This window comes from Falco peregrinus, chromosome 1 (assembly GCF_023634155.1).
Source record: "Falco peregrinus isolate bFalPer1 chromosome 1, bFalPer1.pri, whole genome shotgun sequence".
Lineage (NCBI taxonomy): Eukaryota > Metazoa > Chordata > Aves > Falconiformes > Falconidae > Falco > Falco peregrinus.
Genome location: NC_073721.1, coordinates 24780591 through 24806771, shown reverse-complemented (window position 1 = coordinate 24806771; position 26181 = coordinate 24780591). Strand labels below are relative to the sequence as shown.

Here is a 26181-nt window from a genome sequence, read left to right as displayed (position 1 = left end):
GCCAGGAGCCCCTCTGCGCTCCGGCCTGTGGGCACTCGCGCCACCGCCCCAGCCCCGCAGGGCGGCCGCCAGCCCAGGCCGGGCCGTGCGCTGCCAGGCAAACGCGCGCTCAGGAGGCAGCTGACCGGCCCGCGGGGAAGGCCGGCGGCCCGGGGACAGCCGGGCCCGACAGCCGGACCCGGCTCCCGCGGCACCGGCACCCGCCCGGCCAGGCGCGGCCCGGAGCCCGCGCGAAGCTCCCGCAGCACGTCACCGCCCCGCCCCGCGCGCGCACCCGCACCCGTCACAGACGTGCAGGAAGTGACGCATCCGCGTTCGGCTCGTGTGCCCGGCGAGCGGCGGAGCGGCGCCGCGCATGCGTGCTGGCGGCAAGGCGTGCTGGCTGCCGCCGGCCAGGTGAGTCCGCCGTGCCGCTCCCGCCATTCCGCCGCCGCGGGGGCCCTCAGCGGCCCCTCCCTCCTGCCCGCCCGCGGCTGCGCCCCGGCCCGGCCCGGCGCCCCCGCATTTCCATCCTGCCCGGGCCCTCTCGCCAGCCGCCGGGGTGGCCCTCGGCCTGCGGGCTCGGCCCGGCCTGGCCTGGCCTTGCCGGCAGAGAGGGATGGCGAAGCACGAGAAGTGGGGGTCCGGTGTAGGGGGTGGGTGGGTCCGGGGTCCCTCAGAGGGGAACTGGGCGGTGCGCGGGGTTGTCAGCGGTTCCTGATGCGTGGGTGCGGGGCCGGAACCCGCGGGAGCGTTGGGAGCCGGTGGAAGGAAACCGTGAGCTGGGACTGGGGTCCACGGGCTTCCGTGCTAGGAGAGGCTGCCGATGAAGCCCACCTGCCGTATTGGTGTCTTCCAGCCACTTAATAACACTTGTTTCTCCCCGAAGTTTGCAAAAAACGCATCCTTTCAGCAAATGGACTCACCCTGAAGGCTCCAAACCATACCAGCTCCGGGCTTGCCTCGGTAAGTCAGTCCAGTGCTAATTTCCTAACAACTAAGATGCTTTACACTCTACTTCAAAGCTGAATTGTCAAATTAAAGACTACAGCCCCTTATCTGATGGGTACTTTAACTGGCAAGTCTTACTCATTTTCAAAAATCTGTATTTTTTGCTTTTGGATACCTTAGGTCACGTTTTTCTTGTGTCATACTTTGCTGGAAGATGACCATTTACACAAAAGAGTGAGTTCACTCTGGCAAGGAGAGTAATTTTTACTGGTCGTTTTACTTGTCTTGATGTCAGCATCTTCCAGGACTATTCCATATAGTTGTCTTTAAGAAGTTGTGGCCTTTTTTTCCTTTTGATTGCAGATAAGACTGTGGGGGGAGGACCCATGGAGTAGACTACTGGATGTTTTGCAACAAGAATTTCTGATGAAGAAACATGCTTATTGTTTTGGTTACTTCTATTTGGGCAGTCTTCTTGAGGAACTTTCTGTGTGCGAACGCGCTTATGACGATGTGATTCTTTGTTGCCTTTAGCAGAGGATGCCAATGGACAACAACCACCTGTCAGACAGTATCCAAGAGCAAGACCCTGTTACTACTTCAAGGAATAATTGTCTGCACAATGCTGAGGAATTGGGAATTGTGCAAGAAAATGGCATTTCTAAGAGTGAACTGAGTAATAGTATCAGAGTTCCCAACTCTGTCAGCCAGTCATCCACATCCATGGCTGTTCCTCTGGAGGTGCCCAGCAGAGGACAACCCCTTTTACAGATCAACAGACAACAGATTCAGTCCATCTCATATAAGGCACAGGCAGCTGAGCTCAGAGGTTTAGGAGTTGATGTCTATGACCAGGATGTATTAGAGCAAGGAGTTCTTCAGCAAGTAGATGATGCAATTAACAAAGCTAATAATGCAACAAAAATAGCTGATGCAGAGAAAGAATATCAATCAGTTCTGGATGACTTCAGGTAAATTGTGTTCTTTCTTTCTTACTGTTGCTTTCTGATACTGACTCTAATGAGGCTCAGTGTCTCATGTTTTTAAAAGCTGGAAGACAAAAAGATGTTTTGAAAGCACTACATCATGTGCCCTTCTGAGTTACCTACCTTTTAAAAAAGGAGAAAATATTTTCCACATCAGAGCAATGGTTCATTGCTCTTATTTGACTAATTCAGTCATGCATCAAGGCAGTAGAGGACAGCAAATCTTTCTTTTTTTTTTTTTGTTTGTTTGTCTCCTGCCTTACCAAGATGTCTGTCCTTTCTGGGCGGTGAGGAACTGCATCTTACTCTGTATGCTTTGTGGGGTTATCTGCTTCAAGTTATGTGCTTTCTCTAACTTGGGATGACTCCATATCCTGAGTGTACTACAACCAAAGCAACTTCATCATAAGTGCTTGTATGAATTACTTAATGACATCTTGATTAATTTACATTAATAGGGTATATTGATAACAGAAGACTTTGAGGGGTAGGAGCCACAAATCTTTTGAGTTTTGATCTTAATCTCTCTGTTTCTAGTCTCATTGTAGAGTTAATGGGTGAACTACTGCAGGTAAATAACTCTACCTGTGCATCTTTCACTGTATTGCATTAATGTTGGGGTTTTAGTGCTCAGGAGTGCTGTAGGCCTCCACTACCTATGTGAACTCTGGCATAGCTCTCTTGTTATGCATATGCTTAATTTTATGCACTTCATTAACTTTCCAGTTTGGGTGTGGAGATGTGAAACTAAGTCAGTTTGAAAAACTAGAACCTGATTTCAGATGTTATGTAGCAGAAGGATGTAATGAGCAAGATGGTCATTGAGAGGAAGAATGGAGTAGCGTAACCATTGCAATTAGACTATGTGGCTATTGAAAAAGTGGTGCATGGCACTGTCAGTCAGTTGTTAATTTCCGTTTTTTTCTTTAGTAAGTGCCCTCTGTGATTTTTCTTACCCCTCTCTTTTCACCTTCTACCTCTTAAAATGAGATTTGCATGAGGGGATGCAAATGGTTCATACAAACTTGTAGAACCTTGTCTGTATAAGATGTAATGTGCAAGGCTGAAAGTTGCTTTTGGAGAAGATTAGAAGAAATACAGCTGGCTTGTTGAGCAGAGGGACTAACAAAAGTAAAGATGTATGACTAGAATGTGACAGATTTAGTTGAAGTCCTGTAACACGGTGAATGCATGACTAGAGGTAAAATCAGGCAAGGAGTGGTTTTTGAGTAGTTGGCAGAGATCATGGTAGAAGCTGCATGATTCTATAATATACACACAAATTTAAGCAGAAGGAGAATAAAAATGGTCAAAGTTAAATCCTGTTTAAATCCCACAGTTCTGTTAAATAAGTTTGAAAAACCAGAAAAACTGTGGAAGATGGCAGTAGTGCTGTGTCAAAAGACCCTAGGGCCAAGGAAGCAAGAGCCAAAAGGTGTGAGAGATATAAGAGAGGGTATATTTGGAAGCAACAAGGCAGAAGACTGAGAAAGGGGGATGGGATGGTTCAAAAGCATTGAAAGAGAATGGAGAAGTGAAGATGGCAGTGGTAGCTGGGGAGCTGATAGAATCCATCTCCTAGAACAGTGGTAGGATCCAGATTAGAGCTGGATAGAAATGTGGCCCAGCAATTTCCTCCTTAAAAATTGAGGAGATTTATGTAGTGCTTTTCTTTGCATAGAAGGGGAATAATGGCCCCTTTGCAAGTGTTGTACAGAGTTTTCTTTGACATTTTTCATAATGCTTTGAGATGCTAATTTGTATGTCCTTATGAAGTATTCTGTTTGAATTAACAAACCTAGATTTATTGCTTCTGATGGTAGGGCAGTATCTCCTTCCCTGCAAACAAATTCAACAACAGAAATAGATGATAGTATGTTATACTATGTGGTTCATCCTGAATTTCATGTTGTATATGGAAATATGAAAAATGGTAGGGCATGAGTAAGGGAAGTTTAACGTTGTTGTACTGTTAATTCTTTGAACTAGTCTGTCTTCCTGAAACTATTTGTATCTCGTAATCTATTTTTTGTGTAAAAAAGATGTTGTCAAGTGAAAGAATCAGGCTTCCTTATATAATATCATTAAACTGTTGAAGCCATTTTAGAAAATGAAAACATGGGATTTCCAGTTCAGATTTTTGTTTTGCATTTTGCTTACCTTTGAGTAATACAAGTAACCACTATCACTTGCTTATAGTCATCATTAGACGTGTAACTTCTAGGCACTAAATTTTGAAGTGGCTTGTTCAGTTTCCTTGCCTTTGAAATCAGCGTGTTAGCAAAATTTTGTTAAAGTGTTTAGTACTTCTGATGTTGTTTAAATACAAGATGACTATTTAGAAACTTACCTTTAGACCTTTTTAAGCCTTACCTTACATCTCCTAGAATTTCTAAACTGTCTGCATGGAGAATGTGTTGTGTTTCTTTCTAGTTGACTAGTGCATTGCAATCTTGTTTTTTCAGATCATGTACAACATCTCTGAAACAAATAGATAAAATTATTGAGCAACTTTCACCTCAAGCTGCCAACAGCAAAGATATAAACAGAAAACTAGATTCGGTGAAACGGCAAAAATATAACAAGGTGATTAGATTACATTAATTTCCTGCTGACAATACTTAGATTTGCCTTAGCTTAAGGTTTGGATTATGTGATGCGATTTTTGCTTAATTATACAGTTCAGACTCAGTCTACAATTGCTGTTCCCTTGCCTTTTAAATGGTTTCATTTTCTACCAAAAAATGTAAATAACTAATTTAAAGATGTGAAACAGAGCTGAATTTCTTTTATATATTTTTTTTTTTTCATTCTAAGTTTCAGAACAAGCTGTTGAAGTGAAGTTCCAGGACCTGACGGGAAGACTGATTTGCATTAACTTAATTAAATCCCTCCCAGTACTATTTGGAGTATTAGCAGAGCATTGTTAGGGTGTGATTCAATAGCTGACCTAAATTCAGCTCTCCCGGTCTTCATTCCCTACCTTCCTTTCCTTAACCCTCTTTCATTGTCTGTATCCTTCTTGTACCAGTACACATCATTCCTTTCTGTGAGCCATTTTAATTCACAAATTTGGCAGAAACTGTTCCAACTTTTTTCTGCCAGAGTAATAAATTGAAGGACCTTGGAGAGCAACCTAGCAGGTGTGTCAGGGTAGTAATCTAAGCCAGGGGTCCTCAAACTTTTTAAACAGGGGGCCAGCGCATGGATGAAGTGGCAGGCAGTCATCTGCGGCTGCTTGGTTTCCCCCCCCAACCTGCGGCAGGGGGGGTCTGTAAATATGAGAGGCCATAGTTTGAGGACCCCTGATCTAAGCAGTGGACCTATACAGCTGTGAATAGGAAGAAGATTATTTAAGAAAAGAGAAACTTCTCCTGGTAGAAATACAGCACTTTGATCAGCTCACCGCCTGATGGAAATTCACCCTAGTATTTTCTTTAATGATAAACCTGACTGAAAAACTTACTGTTCTTTGCCCTCAGACACTCCACAGTCTCAGGCCATTTGCCACTGACTCGTGCAGTTGTTTGTTTTTTAACCTTGATAATTTCAGCAACTTGGATAACATTGTGCACGCAGTTTGGCCAGTTAAAGAGACCAAGGGAGACAGTGTTGAATAGTGTCATAGTAATGAATAAGACTAAGAATGAGTAGCTGGAAGTAGTGGGAAGAAATTCATTAAACCAGATTTAATCACTAAAGAGTGATCATGTATTGGATGCTGTATTTTGCTCGTTCTCATATTACTTAATTTACGAAGGTGTTAGTTGCAGGGGAAGTTCAAACATCGTTGGAATTCATTGTTAGCCATTTCCAACAGTCCTTGAAGTGTAAGAATAAATCCCTGTATGAAACCTATAATCTGTAAAAGTGGTCCTAATAACTTCAAGAGTGTTTTGGAGGCAGGCAGTATATTTAAAGCTGGTCTGGAGCTACTTACTGCAAGAAGTGCCTTTTAGTACTCTTCCTTTTGTAGTATTTTTAAAAAATGGTTAAAGGCTGAATTCTTCCATTATTGAGACAAATGGGAAATTAATGACTGGTACAAGACAGCTATTTCCTTAGAGCTATCATACAGGGAGTGTTTTATGATGTAAAGTGCTCTGGTAGCAAGGATAATAGTGCATACACAGGAGATAACATATTGTACCATACATTATTATACTTAACCTTTATGGTTTGAAAAGTGCTACGTGAAGACATGGGCAGGGTAGTGAACTATTCTTCACCAAAAAGAAAAAAAAATTTGCTCATTTTGCCGTAAAGTTGATTTTTACTGAAGTGTGTGCCTCTCTAGTTAAGGAGTTACAAATGTAGAAAGTTACGTTGCTGATGTCTTTGTTTTACTGGTTGGAATTTCTTTTTTCATAAATGGAAGTTATCAACACCAAGAAATCACAATGTCACTACTAAATATAGAGTTGAGGGTAGTGCACCAGATAAAAGGTGCAACAGATCAGCTAGCTATGAATTATTTTCATAGCAGTAATGAATGGTACTTGTTATAGCATCTGTATTGCTGATTTTTTCACTTACTTTTTACTCACGTCACTTTTTAGTTTTTGCTGATAAATTAGCTGTGACTGTTCCTGAATTAACTGTGTACAAACATATATTGGGATGAAAGACTGATTTACAATTTCAGTTTCTAACAAAATATTCTAGAAGTTCTGGGATGATAGATCTTACTAAATCTTATAGATAGTTTTAGTGGCTTATTAACCGTTGCCCAGTCTTGCAAATCATGAACAAATCTTTCGGTGTTCTCTATGCATCTCACTAATCTGCTTGATGGGCTTCCTTCACTAGGATCAACACATTCATAAAATGACCTCAAAAGATGTACATAAAAATGGGTAACGTGCATGTGAAATTTGTGTGTATAAACAATCGGATCTTACTGTATGTGTATCATAAAATGATTTTACACACAAAATTGTGTGTGTGGGCTGTAGTCCTACAGATGTTGTGATGACACCTCTTTGCTTTTTTGTTTCAAATGCAATACTGTGAACATTTGAGTAAGAAATTCTGCTGGAAAATACTGCAAATGTAGTGATTTAAGTCCTGTTTAAAAGGATAGCATGTTTATGAACCAGATGAAAATATAAAATTTGTGTCTGCTTGTTATTCAAGGAGCAACAGCTAAAGAAGATCCAAGCAAAACAAAAGCGTCTCCAAGCAATTCTTGGTGGGACAGAGATTCTTGATAAAGTAAATGAGATTGAATTTAAGGAAGATGAAGGTATGGAAGAAGGCTGGGAATTCTGTTCTACTTTGATGTAATGCCTTTGGTTTTTTGAAGCTAGTTTGCAAGGTCTTTGCCAATAAGGAAATAAATGTCAGTGGTTTGCATTCAAAGAGGGAGTTAGGAACACTTACTCTCTGCACCTGCAGAATTGCAAACCTTCGCATATTCATGTGGGAAGTTTTAAAAAATGAATGTTAATTCATATTCAGCTCAGTAGGGATGACTGAGGCACATTAGAGTATTGGGCTTAATAAATGGGAAACCCTAACATTTTTTTGCAGCTAATTTGATAAAGATGACTAACATCATGATTGAATTACATTTTGTGTGCTGGATGCTATCAATCAGCATTAACAAAATTGTTTTTTCTTACTGTTGGGAAGTATCACTAGAAATGGAAGGGGGAAGTGCTTCTCTTTTTAAGGCTGCACTATGATAAAAAAAAAAAAGGGGGGAGGGGGGGAGGTTTCTTCCAAAGCAGGGTATTTGTTCTCTCAGCATTTCACTAGGTGTTCTTTCTCATTGCTGTCTGCAAACTGAGCTTGGATTTTTCTAACTCCAGCTTAGCTGTGTCTTGACCACAATCACTAATCTGCAGTATTCTGCAAGGCAAGTTTGCACCCCGTTGACATCTGCAGATCACCTTTAGATTGTATTATTGTTTGCAGAGGTATAAAATCTGTGCTATTTATCCATTACACATGTGGCTGGAGTGAATTCCAGATCTGACAGAGCTCATGCTTCTTTCCTGATTCAATAAAACTGAGGTAAAAACCTCAGGAAACTTTTCTTAGTAGAAAAGTATCTTTAATCCTTTTTCTTTGAATGAGTTCATGCAGTAAAACTCAGGCACCCAGTGTGATGAAATATAAATAGAAGTGAATGGAGCCCAAGACCGAAGAAATGGAGTTGAGCAGTTCAAGTAGTTTGAGAAACTGAGTGTGTGGAGAGGGAGGAGTGTCATGCCTGATGCATCAGTTACTTGTTAAACATGTTTTGGTGATAAATACAGTGCTTCAAATAGGGCTACATACAGTAGCATGCCGTGCTGGCAATTCTGGTACAACTGTTTTGGAATTTTGGAGCCTAATAATAGATTTCACTCTGGAATTCCACTTCAGCTTCCTGAATTCAAGAGCTTTTCTCCCTCTTTGGTTTCAAACCAATTATAGTTTGTGTTAATATGTATAGTAATGTATAGTAATTGTGTATGCAGTTTAACTGAAGTGCTCTTTTATGGCAACATGCTGTGCAGCTAATATGACTTTTAAAGTCATAATCCTAATATTAGTATTGTAGAGTAGGAAGATGAGTTTTGTTTTCTTCTTTTTTTAAAGCATGTGGGAAGAAAGCCTTTTACGTGTTTTGTTAGATTTGTATCTGTCCTGATTTGGTAATTGAAATGTCAAATTTCAAGCTTATGGGTAGAACTGAGAAATCAATAATAAAATAGAGATGGACAATGTTGCTGCATATGGAAACACCGTGGTGTTTTGCACTGAACGTGGTAATGTTGCATTGACAGCGTAGGGAGCACATTAGAGTTCATGTGCCATGGGGAGCTGTAACTTTATGGTAGTTCTTGCTGCCATGTGTTGTTTCAGAAGTATTTGTGTTGTGATTGTAGGTGTAACATTTACTATATGAAGTCTGAGAAGTAGTTTGAAGCAAGTTACAGTCTGACCTTTTTGGCCTTCTGTTTTGTTGTGGTTTGCCTTTTTTAAACTTCAGGTATTATGTGTGATGATAATTTGGACTTTTAAGGTGTATATAAAAACTAAGCTGAACACATATAATGCTTGGGGGTGGGGAGGGAAACACAAAACACCCTTGTTCATGTGTTTGTGTTATCCAGAAGGTGTTAAAGGCATGCTGGATGTTCTATTTTTTTATTGTAGAACCTGGTCCATCATGTCTGGGCAGTATGCTTATGCCTGCTCAGGAAACAGAGTGGGAAGAGCTTATTCGTACTGGCCAGATGACTCCATTTGGAACTAAAATACCTCAGAAGCCAGAGGGGAAGACACGACGGTTAATGCTAAATGAAGCATCTGATTTTGAGAAGTACTTAGCAGACCAGGCTAAGTTGTCATCTGAAAGAAAGAAGTTAGCCCTTCACAAAGGAGCAAAGAAGAAGGCACAAGCCAAAAATATTCAGTGTGTAGCTCCCACATCTACTACAAAGGAAAAAAGGGCTAAAGCCCTGTCAAAAACAGATAAGCGCTTAAAAAAACACATCAGAAAACTTCAGAAGCATGTCCTTCGGATTCAGCCAAAGGCAGAGATTCCAAAAAAAAAGAAGTATCCTGAGGCCAAGAAGTTCAGGCATGAGCAGGAGGATGATAGTGGAGAGTCTGATTATGTACCTGACGAGGAGCTGTTTGACCCAGAAGCAGAAGAAGGTGAGGAAGAGCAGGCATCTTCTGCTGAGAATGATTCTGATTATGAACTCAAGAATTTGTCAAGAAAAAGAAAATATTTGGTGAAGAGGGATTTTAAAGAAGCTGAAGATGATGCTGACTTCTTTCCGAGCTCTGAGGAAGAAGAGCATACACTGGGGAAGCGCAAAGTAAAGAGATGGAGAGATGATGGAGATGAAAACTATTATAAACAGAGACTAAGGTTAGTCCTCAGCGTTTTTGTTAGTAACATTAACAAATTATGTTGAACGTGCAAAGGGCAATGTCTGTAACACACTGCTAAGAGCTGAAGTAAGGAAACCAGGACAGTCAGAATGATCATAGCCTTCCAAAAGAAATCAGACATACCTTTTAATTACAAGGACTTTGTTGTTAGATTTTTTTCTGATTGTTATAGGTCCTTCAGTAATAAGCTATTAGTGTATCTTATGTTTGTTGTTTGCAAAACTGTGAATGTGCCCAAAATCATCGAATATATATAGAGCAACATGTTACTGAGCAGCTTTATACTTAAGTACTGCCTTAAGTCTGTAGATCGTATGCCTGCTGGGGGGGGGGGGTGGGGCGGGGGAGTCTTCTGTTTGATAGGAAACGTTACAGTGCAGACCGTGCCCTCCCTCTTCACAGGAATGGCACTTTTCCACTGAGAGAGAAATGATGATTCGGGATGGGGTGAGATGCTTTGTTTTCAGCTTTAAATGTTTAATTGCTCATCAAGAAGAAAAAATCTGAATAAATTAGTTACATACCATTTTTGTAGAATCTGTTAGTTTATTGAAATCTCAGGCAGTTACATGTAGTCTGTATGGCTAACAAGTTTATTTGAAAATCAGTATTAAAAGGATCTTTTGAATTTAAACTTGCAAAAAATGTATACTGGAAAGGACAATGTCTGTATTTGAACATTAGTACATGATATCTCTTACATAATTTATATTAAAAGACATAAGTAATGAAGACAAGACATGCTGCTCTTAGTCAAGTCTAAAAAGAGCTGCTTTGTTAGACAGTGATTTCCCTCTCTTTGTTCTTGATGAAAGTGAGAGTAAAAACATCCTTATCTAAAACACACAGTGACAGCAGTGGTAGTAGTGGTGTTTTCTGTTGTCTTGATGACCTAAGGTTGTAAACTGAGTGAAGTTTCTAAGGAGAGTCTAGTATGTTAGGTGGGGAATTAGAGCTAGGAACACGAGTTAATTTTTAAAATAGCAACTGGAACGTCTTGTGCTAATCTGTGATTTGTGAAATTTGTATAACCTGTGTGTGGACCATCTCTAGCTACAGTCTGCTGTTGAGATGTTTTCTCTAGTGATAGCATTAACTGCTGAGCTCCTAAGACTGAGCAATGCTTCCATTTTCACAACTGCCTGGAAAACATTTTGAAGGGGCAACAAATAATTTGTTATGCTGTTAAATGCTAACTAGACATGCCAGTGAAGTTGAGATACGTTTCTCCACATACTCGGAGTCAAAAGATAAAGTTCACTAAAATGGTTGTTTTAATTGTTCTGTAACCACTCGCATGTTGCCTTTTTTCAAAGGGTTGAGCTTTGTGTAATGAACTACAGCTTGATAGCATGCTTACTTTTAATTAATTTTCTTTAGTGAATGTCCTTCAAGTAGTTTTATAGTCCTCTAGAAAATCATGGATTCTGACTTGAAAACAGCTACTCTAGAGAGGAAAGGTGACTATGTATAAGGGCTATCAGTGTTGTGATCGATGTAGTGAAACGGCCTAGCATAGGAACTTGGTTAATACTTGGGAGACTCAAATATTACACTTCTGCAGAAATATAAAATCTTACAGATTTAAATGAAAAGCAGTATCAGAGAAGGGGTCAAGAAGTAGAGGTATAAACACCATCTCTTCCTGTGGTGAGAGCCTGGGTTGCTGTGGAGGAAGAGGTATCTGCTGATAGCAGAGGTACTCACAGTTGTAGAATTAATATTAGGTAACAAAACCTCAGGTAGGAAGAGCTCAACTTCATTTTCACGTCCCAGGTTACAAAAGCAGATCAGGAGCAGATACAAGGCAATAGGTCTGCAATCCCAGAATGCTGCTTTTTAAAGTTAAAGCGTAGTTTATTGCTCTTGAATAGAAGATTTTGGCAAGAGGCTAATCTGAACAATGTCCAGAAGAAATGTTTTTTATTGGATGCATTAACAAAAATTAATTGTACTTAATTGGTAAAATATTTACTGGTTTATTTAATAAAACTGTATTCTTCATATTTAAATTAGACCAATATTAAATCATTTTTAATTCAGTGTTTTCATCAAGAGTAATTTATTTTGATTGAAAGTTTTAATATGACTCACAGTTTAAATTCATTCAAACACGTTTTTTAATAACTTTAAGATTGTGACAATTTATCCTTAGCAAAGTCATATCATAGACTACATTTCTTTTGGTTACTAAAGTTACAATAAAAGCCTAAATGAATTTTAGAAATATCAATAACTGTAATTGCTACCAAAACACTACATCTCTTAAAAATTTCATAGCTACAGTTATTATGGCTGTTAAGCTGCAGCTGTCCACATTGACGTTTTTATGCTGACACCCCCAGGTAATCTTCATTATGGGAACTGCCATGAGAAAATAAAATGTAGTGAATTAAGAAACATATTAAGAATGCTACAGAAATGCTGTCATTTGCTTACATTTATGTGTTGTTTTGTGTCAGTTTTACTTTTGAATGCAAATGAATGGGTGAGATTATAGTATATTTTACCCCTGAGATAGGCAGGGGAAAGTCCTTTAGGATTACTTTAGTCTTCTGAACATCTAGTCTTGTGCTTGTCGCTGAATAACAGTCCTGTACTCTTAAAGATTGAAAATTAGTTTCCTTAACATTAAAAGTTTTCAGAGATGGGACTTGAAGAGATTGGTCTGTGTCAAGGGGAAACTACAATGATGTTGTTAAAGCATGATAATTAGCTAACTGCAGGACTGCAAAGCATCTCTAGAACAAGAGACTCTTTTCAGACCAGGAGCTGGTGTTACGTGCAGTAAACAGGGCAGGCAGGAGAGCACCCGGCTTTTTCCTTTCCTTCTAAAGGCTACTTGCAGTGGTCAGCCTAGTCACTCAAAGCAAGATGTGGTCAGTGGAACATGAAAAAGTAAAAGTTAGCTATACAGAGTTCAGCTCACACTCTCAGTGATTTCAGTTCTTCTCGCTTGTGTGAGGCTTGTCTTTCTCTAGTTGCTGTCACTGGAGCCATGTTGTTGTGCGGATGCACAGGGGAAAAATGTTCTGTTCTGCAAAGGTCAACATCTAAGGTGAATCATAGCTTGCAAGAATAGTGAACAATGACAAGGAACATCAGGGTCATGGAGAGTAAGGTAAATAAGTAGAACACTGTCAGGCAGCTAAAAGGTAAGTTTTACGATTCAGTGAAAAGTAGCATATGATAGTTTCCGACTGTCCTTCATACTGGCTATTACCAGCTGAACCCACAGGATTAGGTAATCAGTCTCCAGAATGGTACTGAAGGTCTCAGAGACTTGATCCCCATCACCAGGTATGTTATCAATGGTTTTGTCGTACTCAACAGTGACCATCTTGGTCTAGAAATGTTGGCAGAATCCTAACCTGTTGCCTCATGCTTGCTGGAATGGTCAGGTCATGGTAGAGCCAGTTTCTTTGAAGACTACTGAATAAGAAAAAACGCACCTGTTTTCAGCTTCTTTTGTCTAGGATCACAAAATAAATAACATTGTATATAGATTAAATTCATAGGAAATAAACCTTTCCTTGGTTCTCAACAAGAGAACTGCAGCATGGTTTTCTTGTATTATCCTCAAGACTTTGCAGATGTGGAAACTGCAACTTACAGAGTTGTTTTTTGGTGGGTTTTTTTCATATTAACCAAAATTTTCTTTTGCATGTATTAAAATGCAAAGCATAAGTATAACCAAGTAATTTTTGCTGCTTATAATGTAACACAGTACATACATATATTATTGATAATACAGTATCTGTATAAGGTAATCGCTTGGATTCAAAACTCAAAAAGTAGCAGTCTTATTGTCACTATTCCCATAGCAGTTGTCCGTATGTATCTGCCTGCTGCTTCAAGGAAGGAATTATATGTTATATTATGGGAGGTAAGTGCTATATCTGTTTTCTTCTGTACTCTGTATAGTTTGTGGAGTACAGTTTGAATTGTTCAATTGTCAAGAGCGCAGAGGCAAGGCTAGGAAAGCCGTTTATTTCAGTGTCTCCCAAGTGACATCCAAGCAGCTGAGTAGCTAGAAGTTGTGGCTATCAGTGCACAAAGCAGTTGATACAAAGAATCAAACAAAACAAAAAATCTGCTTAAAATTCAGTTGGTTTTGTCACCTGGTCAGTTTTCATGTGCTAGCTCTTTTTGAAGTACCTAAGGCACTGAATCTCTTGATGTTTCAGACTTATAAATTTAAAAAGGATTAAATATTACCTTTCCTGAAAGATACTTTCTTAGAGCATCCTAACTGCTTTTTAAAATGACAAAACCAAGACACAAATGAAGATATATTTTGGCTCACTTGCTGAGTACACCTTTCATTCTAAGCTCAAGAGTGTAATTGTCTACATAAGTCTTAATTTACTTAAGGAGACTTGTGGTACTAACTGCATGTATTTCATCTGTTAGGATGTACCAATTAAATCCACCCATCTAGACCATAAAAAGTTAGATCAGAAAAGTAATGCTGAATGCTTCAATTTAGCAAATTAGAATAATCTGTAAGGGATTCTTAGCTGGAGAAAATAGAAAACATATTGTGCTTCACAAATGCAAACTATATTAAAACCTCAGTTTGGTTCCTGACTGTATTTAAAAAAAAAAAAAAATAATTGTGCTTATTACTGTTTTGGATGCAGTATTTCTTTCTAGGGTATTGCAATAAGTGGGAAATGTGCCTAGTATCTGAATACATTCTTATATTAAGAAAGATTTAATTGTATGATATATGGCATTCATACTCCACTTTCAGGATAAAATTGTATTTATGTCAACGACCATGGACAATGTAAAATAGACTTATCAAAGGTCATGCTTTTATTTTCAAGAGACTGGCAACAGCAAAACCTGTATTTTGTAGTTGTTTAGGCATACTAATGATGTTTAACTGAGGTACGTAAGAAATATGTTGACAAAATGGTCAATACGTTCCTGTGTAAAATCAAATATGGGCTACTGCTGTTTCTCCCTCCAAAGTTCGACTTCTGAGGGAAGGTACAAGACCAGACTGACGAACTGACTGATCTGGTCTAGCACATAGTGTTTGTCCTCCCATTGCTTCAGCCATTTAGGTATTTATGCTTTTCTAAAGAAAATGATGGAGTTCTAGTGTAGAATGTCTTAATACAATGTCTTACATTAAGTTCACAAGCCTTTCAAAAACTGAATAGCTTCTTCAAACATTGGAAGTTGTTAGTGGTAACAACAAATTGCTGCTTTTTCTTTAAACTGGTAATTAAGGGCAAAAAAACCCTCCAGACCTTTGGAAGAGATATAATATTGAAGGCTCTGGTACTACATACAGCTTGTGTAATTATACACTTCAGTAAAGATACAGTGTGTATAAAATAAACTTTCCTTTAGGAAAATTAAGTATGATATTTATTAGTTCAAATTCTCGATGTACGTATTTTCTAGGTCTCTAATAATTTTGAGAAAAATCCCAACATTGATCACACATCTTGCAGAAAGTGTAGCAGTTACATTAAGGTGAAGCTAAATTCCGAACGTTTCGTCTTAGTCGTTTCTGGATCACTTTTTGTAATGTACACTAGAGGGCAATCTGTTACTTCCCAGGGGAGACTGAAGCTCCAGTGTTGGCTAGTGGCAATATATGGATTCCATATTAATGGAATATTAATATTAATAAATATAGTGGAATATTAATATTGAAACGTATTAAGGATTTTGGATACTTTACCTAGCTGTCCCTTTGGAAGCTTTGTGATCGACAGTTGTTTTGATTTTAGTGGGCTAAGTAGAACTTTTCTTCCTTGGTTTGAGTCTTGTCATATCAATCAGATAAAATAATCAAGTTCTGACATGTCTCTGTTCCGGTAATGACACAGGCTGATGCAATGACAGTCAGCATTTATCAGTTTTGAAACATTGATCTTTTTCTGGAACTCAGAAGAATGATTGACCATCTGTGCCTGATAGCACAACATTGTAGTACTGAACAAAAATAGATGTGTTTTTATGCTGTGCCTCTAGAATGTATCATATCTGCCTGCTAGACTCCAGAGCGTGAATTTTCTTTTCCTAAATCAAACATTTAACAGACTCCTAGTCTAAGATAAGATTTCCATTCCTGTGCTAGGATAGATAAATAAAAGTATCTGTGGGAAAAACTGACACTTCATATATTTTTAGTAAGTTCTTTTTTTTTACTACTTAACTGGACATGATTGCATATAATGAAATAATAATCTGATTATAAACATTAACAACTCAACAGTTTTTGATCAGAAAACTGAAGACTATTTTTGTCCATCTTGGTTTTTCTCCCCTGTATATGCTGCTTTTTCCCTCCATCATGATTTTTGCTTCTGCAGACTTTGTGACTTGAGATCAAAATATATTCCAGTGGAGCTGGTGCTCTAAACCTGTCCAGTATTGTGTTGTCTTAGTTTTTCAGTGCATTCATTTCTGGCAGTTATTGTAACTTGTGTATGTTTGGAGATGGTGGTGTTTATTTTCACTTAAAATAATTCCATCATTCCAAGTTTGTGACAAGTTCTGTAAAGGCAGATTGTAGGTATTTTCTCAAAACTGGTGAAAAGCTGATCTAGGAACCTGCCATAATTAGCTTTGTTTCATGAGAAAGAGTTTAGGATTGTGTTGAAGTATATAATTTGTATATGAAGTGTTCAGCTTCTTCCCTGTTCTCTTGTTCCTAACCCAAGCTTTTTTAAACAAAATTGCCAGAGATGCAGAAACCTTTAAGTGGAAGTTCCAGCAAGTTTCACTGAAGTAAGTGGTCGGGAAGAAAAGAGAAATTAATAATGCTGGCATTGGAGAAAACACAGCATGAGCTCAAGTCTTGTTAGGAGTTGCAGATCCCGTGGAAGATGATTTTGAATGGCCTAATAGCAAGAAGAGTCTTAGTTTTAGTGTTTTCACGTTATTTCATACTAAGGAATACAGAATAGTGTCCTTAGGAAGACAGGCATCATTGGTTTAATTGCCCTCAGAACTGCTTATGTAGTTAAAAAATATGAGTGGAACACTAGAACTTCATTGTCTGTGGTTTTGTTGGCTTTTAATTTGCTAATGTGCTCAAGATTGAAAACTTGAATCAAATTTGATTTTAAACAGTTTAGCTGACAGGCTTTTTCTCTAGTGGAGAAGGCACTTCTCATAGCAAGCTGGAAGGAGTTACAGTACTGTATGTGACGTTGTGCCAGTCATGTCTGCTCTTAACGTGACTGAGCTAGATAACAGCATTGCTGAAGTCTTAAAAGACTTGTAGCAACACTTGAGATGTTTTGTAGTGCTTTTAGGTTTGTTTTCCAGGTTGGAAGTGCAAAATGTCAGGTATGGTAGCTGTCTTATGGGCAGTTTGAGAAATTCTAACAGCAACTTCTGTCTCCCTCCTTTTGGCTAGTTAAGTCAGAATATAAATCAAGATAATGAAACTCAGTTGTTATTCTATAGCTGATGATATTGTCAACTATGGGCCAGAAATTAATTAACTTTTTTATGATTATGCTTCTTTTTCCTGACGTGGATGAAACTGGGATAGTAGCTTTGAAAAAAGGCACTCAGCCCATAGGCTTATAGCACACTGGATTATGCATAGCAAGTCTGTAAATAAAATACAGTTTCTATGTCAACCTCTAGATACAGTTTATTTTTGCATGCTTGAAAATGATGCACAACTTTATAGAAAAATTGGGTTAAATAACTTTAAAAGTTAAAAAAAGAGGAAAATGTGAATTTCCTCACATTTTTAAGTAGTCCAGAAATCCTTTTTCCCAGAATAAAAAGTTTTGGGAATTGGCATTGGGGGTTTGTTTTGTTTTTTATAAGTCTGTTAGTCCATTATCCTGCTATTTTTGTTGTTGTTGCTACAGAGGCAACTTAAGCTAACAAGAAGCCGTTTGTGTAATATTACCAGGAGGGAAACAGACTGTTCACTCGCCTGTAATATGTCATTCAGAAACAAGGTGTACTGCTAAGCTGTTGCATCCTGTTAAGTCCTTCTCCGTCCAGTTACTGCAGGACTGTTCTAGAGTACATTTGCCAGGGTTTCCTCAATGCAGAGTTAAAAGACCAGACAGATGAGTTTTCCAGCATCTCACCTGGGAGGCTGTTTGTCACTTAATTGCAGCAGTGCTAGGCAGCTTAAATGAAGTTTTTTGGCCTGAATTTTCCATTTGCTCCTTTTCATCCCATCACTGCTACTTAGAGTTCTTTGGGACCTCAACCATTGCAATCTTTGTGTTTTGTATTTCAGATAGTTCTAGACTATCAGGTGGTCTTCTCCTTCATCCTTTTTATGAGATGAAATATGGCTGGTTTTGCACTGTATCCAGAACAGTAACATAAGAATGTTTTCCATCTGTTCTCTAGCTTGCCTATTTCTGTAGGGATTTTGTCAGTTTACACACCATGTTCAGTGTACCTGCAATGAATGGCACTTTCATGGGAGAATTCCAGCAAAACCCAAATTGTCAGCAAAGTGCTATTTATTGTTCAGTACATACCCAACTGGCAGTAGCATAGACTTTACTGTTGCAGTGTTTTTGGGGCACTGAAATGCAAGTCCATCATTTTCTTGGATGTTGAAGATCCTTGGTACTTTTTAAAAAGGAGGGGAATGGTGGAAGGGGAAGGTAATTCTCTTAACATGCCTAGAGTCCAAATGAAATTAGGCTGGAGACCACAAATTACTCTAATTTCAGAACCTCAGAAAACTCATTCTCTTCATAATGTCTGCTTAACAGATGTAGAGCACATCACCCCAAAGATGGTGATGTTTCCAACAGAATCCTCTGTATAAGATTATCCACAGCTGCATGTTTCTGTAGGTGAAGGAAGTTATTTAAGTGTTTGGTTAAATTAATAAAATTGCTTTGGAATATCAGCTTTATTGATATTTTTTGGGGGGAGGGGGTATGGAAGTTTAGGAATTTAAGGTAGCTGATTTTTTTTTATGGTGTTAACTGTTAATTCCATTATATTAGTATTTCTGTCTGTAGAAAATTCTAACTAGCTGTAAAACTGAAGGCTTATAACTAGTCAGGAGTGAATGCACCTTTTAATATGTCAGATATTTTCAGCATTTACTTGCATAATTCTCTCCTGAAAAGTATTACTAATTAAATTGTGACATCAGAGAATGCATTTTTGTTGGGTTTTTACCTGATTGAAAATTCAGTGTAATTTTCATATTGTATCTTTTATGTGCAATAATTGAATGTTGACTCCTTTTGTCACTCCAGGAAGTGGCAAAAAGAACGTTTGAAGAACAAAGAACATGAAACAGATGAGGAACTTTCTGAAGAAAGTGACACTGAATTTGAAGAGGGTTTCAAAGTTCCAGGATTTCTCTTCAAAAAGCTTTTTAAGTACGTATTGTGTACTTTATTTTAATACTATACTGCTGTTTGCTGTTAATAATATTCGTCAGTGATTTCTAGATGCCTCTTGCTGTAACTTTTACTTCAGTGAATGATGCCTTAACTTTTACTTCATTTGTTTCTGTAGGATTATTTCTTTAAAAGAAAGGATCAAACCTCAAAGAAACTAATTTGTTATAAGCAAAAAATGCAGTTACGTGAAAATACAGATGATAACAGCCTGAAGTCAATAATGTGAATACAAATTAACTGAACTTCGAATTGAGAAGCACTCGTCTATTTTTATAAATGCTTTTTTTTATTATTAAGAGCTTGCTTTTAATTCAGGTGTGGAGTGGTAGAATAACTAACTATTTGGAAGTATAAGGTGTTGGCAAGTTTTGGTAAGTGAAAACAAGTGTAAGTGTTTCTGTGATTGGGTTGAGTGAGTGAAATTTTCTGCCAGTAAAAAATATAGACTTTAACTCGGGGGTCCTCAAACTATGGCCTGCAGGCGGGATACGGCCCCCCAGGGTCCTCAGTCCGACCCCCGGTATTTACAGAACCCCCACCCCCCGCCGGGGGTTGAGGGGGGGAAACCAAACAGCCGCAGATGGCTGCCTGCCACTTCATCCGCGCGCCAGCCCCCTGGTTAAAAAGTTTGAGGACCCCTGCTTTAACTTTTTCTTTAATTACTCCAAGTAACTGCCCATAATTCATACCATAAAATAGTCTTGAATATTTTGCCCTGTAAAGTTTTAAAATACAGAGAATGTGTTCTTAATGCCTTTAGTATATAGGAAACACTCCACAACTCATTCTTTAGTTATTTAATGCTGGATTACAGGTTTGGATATGACTGCTTTCTGTTTCAGTCTTTTTGAGACCATGGTGCCCAGTGGCACTTTCAAGTTCATCTCAAAAAGCTGTTTACAAAAGGTAGTCCAAACAAGCTAGCAGCTGACAAGTTACCTTCCTCCATAATTTCTCCCATAACTTTCATGCATAATAGGCTTGAATTCAGTTTTGCTGGCAACATTTGCACATCAGGAAAAACATCCTCTCTTTCAAAAGCTAACTCTCCAAAAGCTTAAAATTAGTGTAGTAGAAAGCCCTGCTTTATAATGGGCATGCGTGATATCCCTTCCAACAGGACCACTTAGTCTTAACCTCAAAGAAATTATTACTGTTGTCCTGCAGTTCCTCAGAAGGAAAGCACTAGTTCTGAAATGGAATTGAATTAATGACTTGGTTGCCAGGACCATACACAGCCAATATGTGGTCTCCAGTTGTTTACACAAAGGTACTGCAGGAGTAATCCTGAGAACGGATGTGTGGTCTGAGCAGCACAAAGGGAATTGAAATAAAGCAGACAACTAAAAATTAATCTTAGCTATATCAGCCTCACTAATGAAGGGTATCCCTGCAAGCATGAGTCAGTTGGCAAAACTTCTTAAGTGGTTAGAAAGATCAATTCAGTTGAATGATTCGTCTGACTCGTAACTTAATTGCTGAAATCTCCAATGTAGGAAGGCCCATAGTCATTAGGTATTAAACTTGGAGTTCTGAGCAAGTTTAGTACAAAGCATCGAAGTATATTGACCCAAGGAGGTGTATAGCAGTATACTGTAAGTGATCTTCCCGCATAGTTGAACGTAATTCCAAAGAAGTTAGCTTACGCTAGAAACAGTAGACCCTTAAGTTTGTTCTCTGGTAAGCCTGTTAATGTGGATGATTAGTTTCTTCCCTATATACTTGTCTGCTTTGAGGGACATTCAGCAAGAATACCATTGGTGCTGCTGTAGAACAAAACCAAACATAGTGAGCAAGACTGACTTACAAACATTGCCTTAACTGTCTGTGCTTAGCCTGAGAGAATGCTGTCTGTATGAACAAGAAACCAGGTTTCTTCAGTATTTGCTTTCAGTGCATGATTTGCCAGATACGTTTAAATACTTTTTTTTTTTTCTCAGCAACAACGCAGCTAAACTCTGCTAGTTACTATGGTGAATTTTGAGGGATGCATCACAGCATGATTGCTCGCTCATGTGAAATACAGTCCAAACATAACTATTTTGAAAGACCTGGCAACATCTTTATTTTCCTTCTATGATATTTTTAGACTGAAACAAAAATTGGTGCAATGAAAGCGTAAGATTAAAGAGAATTTATTACTTCTCCATATAACCGTAAAACATTAGGGAGGGGGATTTTTTTTTCTTTTGCGTAGTTGCTATTATTGCATGTTTATATGATTATTCAAAGAAGGTACTGCATCTTTTCCATTTTTAGGTAACCTTGGAGCAGAATTTTTCACAAACTTAATTCTCTAAAGTGGAACTTACTCAGGAGAAGGGGGAGAGCAAGGAAGATGCTTATAAATGTGGCTACAGTGATTACATCACTGGGTGTAATCCTGAGAAATAATAGAACGTAATATCAGGAATTTCTTGAATGGTTGTCTTCTGAAGAGACATGTTGGACATTAGTCTGGGGGAGCAGCTTCTGACTGGAATTTGGGTTCTCTCCAGTTCTCTAATTTCTCCCAGAAAATGCTTTGTCTTGATAAAATATAGTAATGGTAGCATCTTAACCTGATTATAGCTAATCCTGTAAGCCATTTCATAGTTGGTTTTAGGTTCCTGCATTTTTAAGCTGAATTAATTTCTAATAAAAGGGTTTTTTAAGGTTGCCTTGGTATAATGCATTTGAGACACCAGCAGATAGTATGACGTCTGAACCATTAGGTGTGTTCTTTGATCATCTTTTTCTAACTGCTCAAGCCATTTGTTTGTCCCTGTTTAGCACTCTCTAAATCCATACAGAACTCACCATAAATTCATTTTTAATAGTACTTTGTAGACACTAGTGTCATTGTAGTCCTAAATATTATTTGTTCAGAGAATGAAACAGAATTTTGAAATGTACATGGCAGTGCCCTAAAATGAAAAATCCCTGTTAACAACAACAACAACAAAAAGTGTTTTGCCTCTTTGCTGTGCTCTGCACTCCAGGAATGCATGCCATCAAGAAAATGAAATAGGTAACCTTGTTCTTCCTCTTAAGTTACAAGATGTAGAAGTGCTGAAATGTGTATTTTATGTTTTTAATTGTAATTTAAATATACTGTTTCTTCATTTCTTTCTGTTCTGTTTTGAGTTTAACCCACACACATGATGTGTTATTGCTGCTGGTCTCTCTGTTTCATACATGTCCTAAAGGGATTCTCAGTCCAGCATCTTATCTCCACCTTTTTAGCTTGCCATGGTAAATCCTGCTTTCCAGTCTGCTTCTTTTAGTTGGAATGTATTTTGCATTGTTGCCTATATAGTTTCCAGTGAATGACTGTGAGTAGAAACTGCTCTGATACTCTCACATAGTAAGGCTCTGCTGCATCCCATTCACTGGAATGGTTTCTGTTGTTTTGCCTTGCAAAACATTTTGCCTTGTTGGCTTTTTCTTCTTTGAAAGAGACTAAATGTTATTAAATGAATTTATGTAAAAAGAAAGCATGCTTTGGCAGGTATGATCAGTTTTCACAGTGGAGTGTGAAGTCTGTACCTGTTATAAGTCAAGCTTTTCCTTCAGTTCAGGGTATATATTCCAAATGATATAGTTTACTAGACCCTTACATGTCATCTTTTTTCTGAAAAAATAATGCTTTGTTAGAGTAGCTTTCCAAGTTGCTTTTAACACTTAAAATATACATGAAATAAAATACCCTCTAATTATCATGACTATCAGTTTAATTAGAAATGTTTTAGTGTTGCATAAAGAATGACAGTCACATGTAATGTCTGAGTGCATCAAAAATGTATGACCTAGTAAATACAGCACTCATGTAAAACACACATCCAGCATGTTACTGTAACTAGTATAAGAACCTGACCAAATGATTAATTCATGAGTACTTTCTGTTATGCTCTGTATTATCAAACATTTGCCATCTTCTTTTTCGTTGTTTTAGGTACCAGCAGACAGGTGTTAGGTGGCTCTGGGAATTGCACTGCCAGCAGGCAGGAGGAATTCTGGGAGATGAGATGGGATTGGGCAAGACCATCCAGATAATTGCCTTCTTGGCAGGTCTGAGCTACAGCAAGATGAGGACTCGTGGTTCAAATTACAGGCAAGTGCTCCTCTGCAGACTGTCAGTCTGTGGAGCTCAATGAATATTTCATCAGATGTATTGCTAGTGGAGGAGGGTCCTGTGAATTATTAATGACATTTCAATTACAATATTCCTTTAATTCTTTTAGTGGGGGACATCAAAGGAAAAATTTTACGAGACAATGGAGCTGTAGGGCAGGAAAAATTAAACATGTAACACTTTTAATGAATTCCAGGCATTGATGCTTCATTTTGCAGATGAGCCGCTCTAGATATTTTGGGTCAATACAGTGTCTAAGGTTAGCTTCCACAAATGGATTGTTTACAAACTCAATTACATTAATATCAATAGTTTACACAATATGGAATTTTAAATTAGATATAATACCTTTAGTTCCATTTATTAAATTTTACATCAAAATATTTGTTCTGGCAAGCAACCAGGTAAATGCTTTACAGGAAGTAGCAAGCTGATTTTCAGTGAAAATTAGAGTTTCTGATAGTCAGGGAGTTATCCATGCCAAAAAAAATAGTGAAAATGGTAACTTGTACAGAAGAATTTCCAGCTGCTTTTTTTAATTGTTATTTTTGTTTTTCAAAACTATGCTAGAATGACTGGCCTTTCTTACAGGATAGTTTATGTTTTGTTGTTACTTTTTGTTTTTCAAAACTATGCTAGAATGACTGGCCTTTCTTACAGGATAGTTTATGTTTTGTTGTTACTTTTTGTTTTTCAAAACTATGCTAGAATGACTGGCCTTTCTTACAGGATAGTTTATGTTTTGTTGTTACTGAGCAATGCTTTAAAATTCTTTTTTCACAGGTGAAATTACGGGAAAAGATACTTGTTGGTGTCCTTGGATTTACAAATGCATGCATGAATAATCCTTGATTTTTCTAGTTCTGTTGGCCTGTTTACCTGATACAAATTGCTACATGCAATTAAGCAAATATCATAGTACTATACTAAACAAAAAAACTAACTTGATATAGAGGCATATTTAAATTATGTTCAGCATGTAGATGAGCTGTAAAATAATGCTTTAAAGAGAAAATATTACTGTCTTTTCTTCAGTTGCTTCCTACTGTAGCTTTTATATAAAAAAACCCCTCCAGATCCTCCATCACTCGGGCTGGCTGATTTACTTTGACTATGGCTGCCTGATTTAAGGATGCTACTGTACGGATTATTTTGTGTAGGGTTGGAGAACCACTGAGTTGATGGAAATCCTTCAGGAACATTTCTTGACACTGTTAAACAGTTGCAGCTTAAGTCCTAAGATACTGCAGTGACACTACAACAAAACTTTGAAAAGGCCAAAATATAATGGCAAACTTAAGTTGCAGTGTTCTTTCTGCATGTAAGATAATGTGTTCAGCTTCATTGTTTGGCTGGTGCAGTCATTAAGTCCATCACGATAGTAATTCCACAGCTGGAGACAAGGTTTAATTTTTTGGTGAAATTGCTGGTGAAATTAGTCAGATTTTACTTGTGTGCTTTAAGGCAGAAGGTCCAAACTAGCTTGCTTAGTTGAGCATTTTCCCCATCTGCACTCTGACCTAGGAAGCAGTAACTCTGGCTAGCTAGCTTCTGTCTGACAGTCATGTAGTCAAGTAAGCAGAAGACCTTCTGGTCAGTCTGGCTGAGAAGCAGGGATTGAGTGGACATAGCTGTGTTGTCAGCATGTTTAAATGTCTTCCAGCCTAGCTCGTATCTCATTACCTTGATGTGTAGGTGGAGCTAGCATACTACTGTATGATTCTGGCACTGCAGGCTTTCCCAGCTTCAGCTGCTCTTCTGTAAAATGAAGGTAATACTGTCATCCCTGTGCAGAATTGGAAAGGTTGTTATATTTGGAGGCACTTGAGTATAGAGACAATAGGGTCACTTTTGTTGATATTCAAAATATTCAGCTGTATTTTCTGCCAGTGAAATTTTCTGCACAAATATTCTTCAAAATAAGGTGAATAGAAAATTCCTTTTGTAAACTGCTTCTGATTTCAGTACTACTCGGATTTTGAAGGAGCCTGAAAGCTAGCTGGAGTAAGGAAGTACTTGTTTCATGGAGTATAACTATTACAAAAATTAAAATGTCTCACTTTTAGCAGTTACTGAGCCATACATGTGGGGAAAGCCAGATGTCATATCCAGAAGTGTTGCAGCTATGGTGGTGTAAGGATATAAGGGAAGTAAGGTTTGTTATAAATCTGTTCTTGGAACCTGATGAAGGACTTGGGAGGTCCACAAGTTTGCTTGGTTCCAAATACATTATTTTAGCAAAGTTATTGCCTTTCACTACTTTATTGCATTTGAGAGATCAGATGAGAAACTCTGCTATACAACATTTATACACTGATTATTTACTCATCTGTGTTCTTCAGGATACTGAGATATAATCATACATATTACACATTAAGGCTCAGTCTCTACTATGAGTGGCAGAGACATTAATTTCCGTAGTGTTTATATAAATTAAAATCCATTGCCCCAGAAAACTTGTATTGCTCTTGCTGCCCTGTACTTTTATTTTCACTAGGATTTAGTTATCATTTCAGTTTCATTTTGAAGGCATGATTAGCCAGTGCTTGGCAGTAGAGTTGGTTATAATGCAACATGTTTTCCTCTGATATTTTTTTTAGTACTCAAAAATACTAAATATAATGTGAATAGAGCTTCCTTTTTCTTACTACTAAGTTGTAGGAATAGATCTTATTTGCAATTCTAATCATATCCAATTAAATAAGGACGAATAATGGATATCGCTGTGAAATTGAGTTTTATAAACCAGAAGCAACAGAAAAAAAAGATATTTGAGTATATTGATCATATGTGATATTGACCATAAGCTTAATAGCTTATGATAGTATGATGCAACTGTGAAAAAGAGACAGAATATGTCATGACGTATATTTGG

The 26181-nt window shown here is 38.1% G+C and overlaps 1 protein-coding gene across 2 annotated transcripts in view; it reads left to right on the top strand.

The window, feature by feature from the left end:
* Window positions 1-308: 308 nt before the first annotated feature.
* Window positions 309-26181, top strand: part of ERCC6 (ERCC excision repair 6, chromatin remodeling factor) — a 50924-nt gene continuing 25051 nt past the window's right edge. The window contains exons 1-8 of one of the 2 annotated variants that reach the window (XM_055803649.1): window positions 309-396; window positions 869-945; window positions 1465-1901; window positions 4382-4502; window positions 7053-7161; window positions 9066-9789; window positions 19043-19168; window positions 23127-23285. In XM_055803649.1, the coding sequence (XP_055659624.1) occupies window positions 1471-1901; window positions 4382-4502; window positions 7053-7161; window positions 9066-9789; window positions 19043-19168; window positions 23127-23285 (1670 nt within the window). In that variant the 5' untranslated portion in view covers window positions 309-396; window positions 869-945; window positions 1465-1470. Of the gene's footprint in view, window positions 397-868; window positions 946-1464; window positions 1902-4381; window positions 4503-7052; window positions 7162-9065; window positions 9790-19042; window positions 19169-23126; window positions 23286-26181 lie in introns of those variants that run through there. The other variant, XM_055803640.1, reaches the window with a different exon arrangement.